Source organism: Oncorhynchus kisutch, unplaced genomic scaffold (assembly GCF_002021735.2).
Source record: "Oncorhynchus kisutch isolate 150728-3 unplaced genomic scaffold, Okis_V2 scaffold1237, whole genome shotgun sequence".
NCBI lineage: Eukaryota > Metazoa > Chordata > Actinopteri > Salmoniformes > Salmonidae > Oncorhynchus > Oncorhynchus kisutch.
In genome coordinates, this window is record NW_022263182.1 from 26,372 (window position 1) to 36,622 (window position 10,251).

Sequence of the window (10,251 nt, forward strand, 5' to 3'; positions counted from 1 at the left end):
GTTTACTTTTACTAAAGTATAACAATTGGGTACTTTTTCAACCACTGGTATTCAAAGCCTTTACTTAATAATTTGTTGAAGCACCTTTGGCAGCGATTACAGCCTCAAGTCTTCTTGGGTGTAACGCTACAAGCTTTGCAAACCTGTATTTGGGGAAGTTTGCTTAGGTTCGTTGTCCTGTTGGAAGGTGAACTGTCGCCCAATCTGAGGTCTTGAGCAGGTTTTCATCAAGGATCTCTCTGTAATTCTGCTCTGTTCAGCTTTCCCTCGACCCTGACTAGTGTCCCAATCCCTGCCACTGAAAAACATCCCCACAGCATGATGCTGCCATCACCATGCTTCTCCGTAGGGATGGTGCCAGGTTTCCTCCAGATGTGACGCTTGGCATTCAGGCCAGAGTTCATTCTTGGTTTCATCAGACCAGATAATCTTGCCTCTCATGGTCTAAGAGTCCTTGAGGTGCCTTTTGGCAAACTCCAAGTGGGCTGTCAAGTGCCTTTTACTGAGATAGCTGATACTTTGCTCTGTCAAAATATAAACTTCATTTTGTTAATATTAAGACAAGTATTTGTAGAAAAAAAGTTGATTGTCCCATCTTTTAAGAATCCCTGAGCTCTAAAACAGCAACATTTTTCTCTCTGCACCATTGGAAAAATATCCATAGATTATAGCTACACTAGATATGATATAACCAAAGAATGTTGTTATCCATCATTTCTGGATATTACAGGCTTTGCCTAATCAAAACACTGCAATAGATTCTACAACTAACCTAGTATTGGCTGTACTCTCTTCGTTCCCAAATCTGGAAACCAGTTATCTTATACATGTCGAGTTGCAGGTGGTTCTAGAAATACCAGAGAAAATGCAGGTAGATAGCAAATAAAAAAATATTTCTTAGTTTTCTCTAGTGTTTGTGCATTTGCCTGTTGCCTTTTCTTTGCAGGTTTTGCCTTACACAATCTAATGCAGGAGTATTCAATTTACCCTACGAGACCCGGAGTCTGCTGGTTTTCTGTTCTAACTGATAATTAATTGCACACACCTGGTGTCCCAGGTCTAAATCAGTCCCTGACAAGAGGGGAACAATGGAACTGGCTTCTAGGACCAGAGTTGAGTTTGAGGGGTAAAGTGCCTTTTAGAGTTGTAGAGCACCAACCACAGATACACATGCTCGCTAGACCATCTCGAAGACTAAATTCAATATAGAATCAGTGTGACGAGGTGACAAAGAGATTGTTTTACTATTGTAACATGCAGTGAATAGAATTCTGTTGTCCTCTGGTTTAGAAATCAAACTCTGGTTCTCTTATTGCAGACCAAATTGTATACATTTCTCCCAGTTGTTTTAAAGAGGACATTGTAATGCAAGGTATGCTACAGTATATGTGTAGGATATGCTGTGTTGGCTAATTTGCATATTCAGCTTTGTTTTTAAACCTCCATTCTAGCATACATGACACACACATCTTTCAAACTACACACCTTTATTTGACTTTCTAATGAAAGTATGTGATTGAATGTTTCTTTAAGCCTGCAGCTAGGCCAAAACATGATTTTTTTTTAAATGTCACATTTTCTTATTTCAGTCTTTGGGAGTTCATCAAACACCTACAGCAAGCAATTTGAGTTTTCAAACCTCGTTTGAGGCTGTGTTTACAATGTAGATAGAAGAAGTGTTAAACTACACCTTTTATGAGAAAATGTGCAAGAATTGAAGGTGCCAACAAATGTTATAGTTATTATAAGAATGTTTTACTGTCATATACAAAAAGATCTGCTCCTCCCTCGATGGGGATCGATCAACTTCACGTTTTCCCGGCTTCCGCCCACAACCTATAGTTGCATATTTGCATTTTTGAATTAATACTTGAGAGAGTAGCCCACCATTCACATTCTATTCCATATTCTGAGCCATAGGCCTATCCAAGCCTTTACACTTAATGTAGTTGGTCCAAAGTTGGCATCATGACACTCACTTTAATTGGATTGATAATGTAATTCTATCCCAGTTCACTTTCACTACAACAAAGTAATCAGCCTCTCTGTTTTCAGCTAGACTAACACAATACTTGTTTAATTTGATTCATTATAGAATCTTCAGCTTATTAGGACTGGACATGATTTCCTTTACAAATATGTATGTATGTATTTACGTATGTATGTATGAATACTTTTAAATTAATTGATAGTGCAATTAAAGTATGTAATCAAGTCAGCAGCTTCTTGACATTGAGTGCCTCGACTCCTATTAAGTTAATTGAGTATTAGACATTAGACATTTTGTGACATATTCTCGTCTAGTGGTAATGGTCTAGGGGCCCTTTGCTGCATGGATTCAAACCCTGCCTACGCTTCCTATCTGTATTCCTCTACCTTTCTGTCCCCCCCCTCTCATTCATAACTTGATATCTCAATAAAGAGAGAAAATACTAATATATATAAAGAAATTAGTAATCTCCAGACCATGTACTACCCAAATGTGGTGAAGGGAACTTATATAGAATAATGGGTTTTGACCTTGGTGGTGACTTTCTGAACTGTTATAGTTAGACCAACAGTTTAAAGTAATACAGAAATATATTGCTATTTCAGTTCTGATTGACTAAATTGACAACATTTTCTGGAAATTTGTTGTATTTTCCCTTAATTTCAAATCAAATCAAATCAAATCAAATTTATTTATATAGCCCTTCGTACATCAGCTGATATCTCAAAGTGCTGTACAGAAACCCAGCCTAAAACCCCAAACAGCAAGCAATGCAGGTGGAGAAGCACGGTGGCTAGGAAAAACTCCCTAGAAAGGCCAATACCTAGGAAGAAACCTAGAGAGGAACCAGGCTATGTGGGGTGGCCAGTCCTCTTCTGGCTGTGCCGGGTGGAGATTATAACAGAACATGGTCAAGATGTTCAATGTTCATAAATGACCAGCATGGTCGAATAATAATAAGGCAGAACAGTTGAAACTAGAGCAGCAGCACAGTCAGGTGGAAGTTGAAACTGGAGCAGCAGCATGGCCAGGTAGACTGGGGACAGCAAGGAGTCATCATGTCAGGTAGTCCTGGGGCATGGTCCTAGGGCTCAGGTCAGTTGAAACTGGAACAGCAGCATGGCCAGGTGGACTGGGGACAGCAAGGAGTCATCATGTCAGGTAGTCCTGGGGCATGGTCCTAGGGCTCAGGTCCTCCGAGAGAGAGAAAGAAAGAGAGAAGGAGAGAATTAGAGAACGCACACTTAGATTCACACAGGACACCGAATAGGACAGGAGAAGTACTCCAGATATAACAAACTGACCCCAGCCCCCCGACACAAACTACTGCAGCATAAATACTGGAGGCTGAGACAGGAGGGGTCAGGAGACACTGTGGCCCCATCCGAGGACACCCCCGGACAATTTCAACCAAAAACAACCATTCACGGCTATTTGTTTAAAAATGCCTTAGTAAGTTACACAGGATATGTAAGTTGCATAGTATAGTGTTTGTTCCTGCTGTTCTCTCCTTCCCTTTTTCCTTTTCTTCAAATCTGGTATCAGCCGGTCTTCGCCAATTCATCACCCCTCATGTCTGTTTCTGCAGTCACAAAATTCCGCCTTCTTCCACCATTGTCACTGTGATAACAGAACAGAACTACCTCGAGACCAATGATGGTTGATAAATGAAGATAGTTAAACTCAGGTCGTTTACCAATGTCTGCTTTAAGAAGTGGCTCCTTAAGCAGACAACAATGCGATAGTGGTCTGCTTAGTTAATTGACTTCCATTGGGGGAAAAGAAGGAATGGGCTGTCTTGCTTCCTCTTCCATCTCTGCTTGAGACTCCAGAATGCTGAGTCACAATGACAAGGCAGAAATACAGCCAGGGCAGAGCCTGAGTCAGTCCATACTGTAGTAGAACCAACAGGAGGTTATGACAGGAATAAGAAGTGGCGCAAATTTCTCTGGGGACAGAGGGGACATGCATTTATGTCCCCTCCCCAGTTTTATCATTGGAATGTGATACAAAACAAGGCAACGGTGTGCTTTTGGACCATACGGATCTCACCGAGTAGTCGGGAAGGCTGTTTGTAGTGTTTATTCAACCCATCCAATATATATATATATATATATATATATATATATATATAATATGTCCCCCCCACAACTAAAACCAATGTTGCGCCCCTGGTAAAAATAGTGGGAGGGAGCAATAGGGAGAGAGGGTGAGGGGGAAAGATTACAGACTAAAAACACTGTGTCACCCTTCAGAACTTCAATAGAAATAGTTATGTAATCGTTAACCATTGACAGTATTAGTTACTGTTTATAACTTAGTGCGGCTGGTCACATGATGGACCCGGTCATGACTTTAACAACTTAACACAGGTTCTCTGGGTTGAACATTACAGAAGAGATTTGCATGGAGAAATGAAGACAATTATTTGACTATTTCAATTTTAATCCTGTTTGCTCTTCTGCTAAAATATGGTCACTTAGAACAACCTGGAAGAGTAGACGTAACATAGTAAAAGTATATTCGGGAATATTCCAATTAGTATGATATGTTTTGTATGGTATGTATTAATTTGTGGATGTCCATCATCAAATTGGTATTATAATAAACTAATGGTAATTCGTACAATATGTTACGAATTGCAATTTTTATAATACGTTATGATTTGCTAAACATATGATATGTTACGAATTCCAATTTGTTGTGGCTAACTTTAGCTCGGTGGCTAGGTGCTAACGTTAGCTAGGTGGCTAAAGTTAGTTAGGCTAGGGGTTAAGGTTACTTTAGGATTAAGATAAGGATATGAGTTAGGTTAAAGGGTTACGGTTAGGGTTAGGGTTAGGGGAAGGGTTAGCTAACATGCTAAGTAGTTGCAAAGTAGCTAAAAAGTAGTAAATAGTTGCAAAGTTGCTAATTAGCAAAAAAGCTGAAGTTGTCTGTGATGAGCTACAAGCAACTTTTGGGATGCTAGACGTTCACGTTCTATGCTCACCCAAACTTATACTTTAGGCATAACACATAATTTAGTCAAAAACTGATGTACCTTTTCGCAAAAAAAAGGAGGAATGCCAAGTATGTCACAGCCCTTGTTGTCACACCGGTTTAAGCATGAGTCTACTGCCACTTCCAACAGTCTGAAGAGGCTTCGTCTCATTGTCTCCAAAACTTTGTTTCCACTCATAATGAAATCAGTACGCTATAAAGTGAGGTTCAGCCTAGAACAGTTGATCAAAGTAACAGAAAGCAGGGCACATACTTCAAGGATTATCTATGTTGAAGACCCTTACCCACATTTGAAGCAGCTTCATAATTTTTCAACAAACAATGAACATAGATAGTAGCTATGACAAACTGATAGATAGAGCCTGTTTTGGCTTACATTTTAGGAAAAAGGGGGCCCTGTTCTAAAACAATTGGAGTAGAGGCAATACCTTACATACTAGGCCAGGAAAGACCAGGGTCTGTATAAATCAGTGGAAGCTGGGGGGAGGAGCTTCCCCATAAATGTAATGTTATTCAATGTGATCTAAAAGGCAAAACTGATCCTAACCCGGCACTCTTGCTCTGAGAGGTTGATGCAAACTGCCCCAGAAGACCTCAGCTGTGTTCGAATACCCATACTAACATGCTGTATACTACATACTTAATGAGTACATACTGCATACTATATACTATTAGTTCACAGTGCTCCCGAATGGCTCAGCGGTCTAAGGCACTGCATCTCAGTGCAAGCGGCGTCACTATAGTACTGCTGTAATTGAGGTATGATTGGGCCCAGTGTCGTCCTGGTTTGGCTGGAGTAGGCCGTCATTGAAAATAAGAATTTGTTCTTAAATGACTTGCCTAGTTAAATAAAGGTTACATTTGAATATACTGTAAAAGAACTGTAAACTTTTAGTTGAGCGTACTAGCGCTTCAACGGTCTACCGGAAGCTGATGCTGTTGCTATGCAACCTCTTGTTAGCTTGTTAGCATAACTAATTACTAGCTAGACATCATACGATTTCGGATGCGTCTGTAAATTTAATCTGGAGTGCCAGAGTACGCTCTGGGCCTTCTTAAATTCAGAGCGTTGTCAGATTGTCCGTTCGTAAATTCAAAGCGTTTTGCTCTCTGGCCGAGGAGTTGGGTTGACTCGAGCGTTCTGACCTCATAACGGCAGTCAAGCACCCAAGCTAACTGGTTAACTTTGGCTACCTCACTCTGACCATTTTACTCGCCCTAGCAGAGCTGGTTAGGCTGTTTTCATGTTATCCAGAGCATTGGTGACTGTAACTGTGGTGCTGGCAACAATTGAATTACAATTCAATTTAATTTAATTATTATTTTCCGCCATTTTCTTAAAATCTGAAAACGTTGTGTGGCCATGCCCGTTTTCTGAAGAATTGAATTATGGGCCCTGAAAGCTCAGAAATAATGTCCACTGCTTATATGCTTTGTATTTTGGCTAATTTAGTATGACATCCGGGAACTTTTGGCATACTAACTATATCCATACTATGACCAATAACCATACTACATACTCCACTTCCATCACAAATAGTATGGTTAGTGCGGTTAGTATGAGTATTCGAAACACAGCTCTAGTTCTTATGAATACCAATGACGTATCAACTACATGGCTGTATTGAGCAATAACCCAGCACCCTGAAAGCACCCTGTCAACAGTTGTGGAAGATCAGGTCATGTGAACTGAAGTTGTTAGGAAGGTTACTTTATTACTGTCGTCTTTGATTTTCATTAGCTGTAAAAAGTTTTCCACTTCACAGTTGTAGCTTAATAACCTATGAATGGTTAGATGTATGTAGCTACTGATTTTGTGTAGTTATTTCTAGGCTAATGTAATCAACTGACATACCATTTGTCAACCTCATTATGTAATTTAAACCGAAAGGTGTATCATCAAATATCATTTCTACAAAAGCCAGCCTTTCTTTCTCTGTCCACTACTGTATTCCCATACCTCATACTGCTGATATTAAAAAGTGTGATAAACCATACAGTTTTTCTTTTGGCTCTATTCTGGAAAAGGTAAACAATTAAGCTAGGTATGCTATTGAAACATGTGCTCTTAGAGAATGAAACAGAAGTTTACAGAACTGCGTCTCAAAGTTCAATTCCTTTTACATCCTAAATCAAACGTAGACGTAGACTATTTCTAAATTAGCCTAATATTAGAATTCTTTCTATTTTCTTCTAAGGATATAACAAACACACATTTTTCCACAATAACTTCTGTAGTTAGACCTGCACTGTAGCATTTATTTTGGCTGATACTACTGCTTTAGATGTTTCCAATAGAATGTTACTTTGTAAACAAAGTTTTAAAAAATAATAACAGTCTGAGATGAAGGGGTCAAGGATAGAGCATTTACTCTGCCCAAAAACTTTCTTTCAAAGTACTTGAGGATTATGATCGAATAGAAGTTTCGTAATGTTTAAGCTTTTACAAATGTACTGATATATGTGGATGCATGTGGTATTCCGGAAACTTTGAGAAAATTGAAGTATTTGTGCGTGTGGTTCACACACTCTCATTGGCTGGAATGGTCCCACCTGATCGTGCCTGTCTTCATTCGTTGAGCACATGTATTTCCATTGATAGAGTGGTCACTCGGCTCTCTTGTCAATATAATAAATAATCTTTGCTTTAGGTCATGTGTATGAGTGGGCTCGTCTTTAAATGACCCGCCTAGTTCCTGTTGAAATTCTAAAGGTGATTGGCTACGCTCTGTGAGGGTGGATTTCAAAGACGCGTTCGGTTTGGAACAATAAATAGAGCGAACAAGGGTCCTTCTAGTTCACAAGTCTGAGAAGACGCATGAAGAAGTTCTTGCTTCAACAGTGATTGAACGGAACTCCTCTGCCTTCGTCCCGCATTATAGAACATTAAGGATTAATGACATAGCACTTACTTTAACTATAATAGCAATATAGTTTAAACTCTATTTTTGTACTTTTTATTTTGATATAAAATAAAAAATCTGCCAAGATGGAGTCTCAGATCCGCCAGAACTATCACCACGATTGCGAAGCTGCCATCAACCGGATGATCAACTTGGAGATGTTTGCCTCCTACACCTACACTTCAATGGTAAGGAGTCTACCAAGATGACCGTTTTGTTGAGCTACCTGTTATTATGCCTGGTCCTAAATGGCTTTTTTTCCACCTGATTTTTCTGTAGGTCTAGACAATTAATAGCCAAGAATCTCAACTCAGTGAAGTACATTTGAGTTTTACTTGGCAAGGCTACTAAGACGCTCCAGTTAGAAATAGCATACAAATGAAGTTGAATCTATCCTACCTCTGTCAGAGCGCGTAACAACTCATTGACAGGTTAAAAGTCAGGTTACCAAGTAGACAACAGACTGATTCATCCCTATATCATCAAGCCTAGTTGCCACAACAAGAACAGAATGCTGTCATGTTTTTTTCCTTTTTCTAACTGCAATGTTTTGTTTATCCACCCAGGCTTTCTATTTCTCCCGTGACGATGTGGCTCTGCGAGGCTTCGCGCATTTCTTCAAGGAGAACAGCGACGAGGAGCGGGAGCACGCGGACAAGCTACTCTCCTTCCAGAACAAGAGAGGTGGACGCATTTTACTCCAGGACATCAAGGTGAGCGCCTGAGCATCAAACACATTTAGATTGTAGACTGATGTTTTTCCTCCATGGAGGAAAGTGTCTACAGAGTTTAGTTGATCTAGAGAACCTGTAGTCCTAAACATACTGCATCTAACCACTGAACTGAAACTGTGAAGGGTGTAACCCTGTTCACTTTATCTTAACATCTGCTAGTAGTCCTTAACACTTCTGTGTTCACTCTGTCCTGTGTAGAAGCCAGAACGTGATGAGTGGGGCAATGGGCTGGAGGCCATGCAGTGTGCTCTGCAGCTGGAGAAGAATGTGAACCAGGCCCTGCTGGACCTGCACAAGATTGCCTCTGACAAGGTTGACCCCCATGTAAGTTATGGTGGAACCACACATCACATGTATGTATCACATAGAATACAGGTACTGTCCCAGGAGATGATCAGGTTGTTGTAGCTCTAATGACACCGGATTGTTTACCTGCTTCGTCACACGCACACAATAGTCCACAGATGCTCACAATGCAGCTAATGCAACAGGGGCGGCAGGTTGTCTAGGGGTTAGAGATTTGGGCCTTAAAGGGTGCTGGATTGAATCCCAGAGCTGACAAGGTAAAAATGTGTTCTGCCCCTGAACAACGCAGTTAACCTATTGTTCCACATTAGGATGCCATTGTAAAGAAGTGTTTGTTAACGGACTTGTCTCTGTTAAAAAATAGACACCTCATTATCTACACTTATGCCATTACCACCAGGCTCTTGTGTGTTACTGTAATTACTGTTACAATAGTCGGTAATCATTATTTTGTCTGACCTGTTTTCCCTCTTTAGCTGTGTGACTTTCTGGAGACCCATTACCTGAATGAGCAGGTGGAGGCCATTAAGAAGCTGGGAGACCACATCACCAACCTCACCAAGATGGATGCTGTCAAAAACAAGATGGCAGAGTACCTGTTTGACAAGCACACCCTGGGAGGCCAGAGCTAAACCACTTCCATCCCCAGGCTACGGCCTCATGCCTCAGACCAGGACTCCTGGCTTCTCTGATAGATCCTCCTGGCTTTGCTTTTATAAGGATGGGAGAGTGTTAAACTGGTGAATTGCAACACTGCTGTGACATTGTTTCTGTTGACAACACTACTGTATTTTGGAGGCAAGGCTTGTAAAACAATAAAAAATATCACGTAAGTTTGTTACTGTTTTCTAAGTGTTGACCTGTAGTAATGGATGTTGTATCAGTCTATTCAGGTGCTTTGCTCTTTTACTGAGCGTCTTCATACCAGTGAGAAATATTTAATTGTAGACCTACTAGTGGCTGAGGGTCATAAGAGAAGTTAAACATGAGTTTTATAAAGGATGTGACCTCTGACCACAGGGTGTCCTTTACTGTATCTTGTAATAGTGCCATGTCAATTAAGGACCCAGCTGTCAACTCTAGCGCCGTAGGAGTGATTGTTACCTACACTTGATGTAGACCTTTACTCTGTGCATCACAAGTTTATTAGACAGCCTAGAGTTCACTCAACCGTTAGCCAGCTGTTATGGCACATTTCTCTAGTGATGGGAAGTTTGGCTCTGACTGGCAAATCTCCACTCATCATTTCAGTTGGTAATGCCCAATAGGTCCCCTAAGTTACTGAACGCTGTCATTTTGGTAATTAACAGTCAAA

The 10,251-nt window shown here is 40.4% G+C and overlaps 1 protein-coding gene across 1 annotated transcript; it reads left to right on the top strand.

Annotated features, from left to right (window-relative positions):
- The first annotated feature begins 7,730 nt into the window (after positions 1–7,730).
- LOC109884799 (ferritin, middle subunit-like) lies at positions 7,731–9,769 on the top strand. The gene is made up of 4 exons (XM_031818037.1): positions 7,731–8,084; positions 8,463–8,609; positions 8,829–8,954; positions 9,413–9,769. Exons 1-4 carry the CDS (start codon positions 7,983–7,985, stop codon positions 9,566–9,568), a joined length of 531 nt encoding a protein of 176 aa, XP_031673897.1. The 5' UTR covers positions 7,731–7,982; the 3' UTR covers positions 9,569–9,769.
- Positions 9,770–10,251: the final 482 nt, after the last annotated feature.

Bases quoted from the DNA above. Each gene is read 5' to 3' on its own strand.
- LOC109884799 (XM_031818037.1), top strand. From the start codon at position 7,983: ATGGAGTCTCAGATCCGCCAGAACTATCACCACGATTGCGAAGCTGCC. The intron at 8,610-8,828 runs GTGAGCGCCTGA...TGTCCTGTGTAG, and splicing joins TTTTACTCCAGGACATCAAG to AAGCCAGAACGTGATGAGTG. The intron at 8,955-9,412 runs GTAAGTTATGGT...TTCCCTCTTTAG, and splicing joins CTGACAAGGTTGACCCCCAT to CTGTGTGACTTTCTGGAGAC.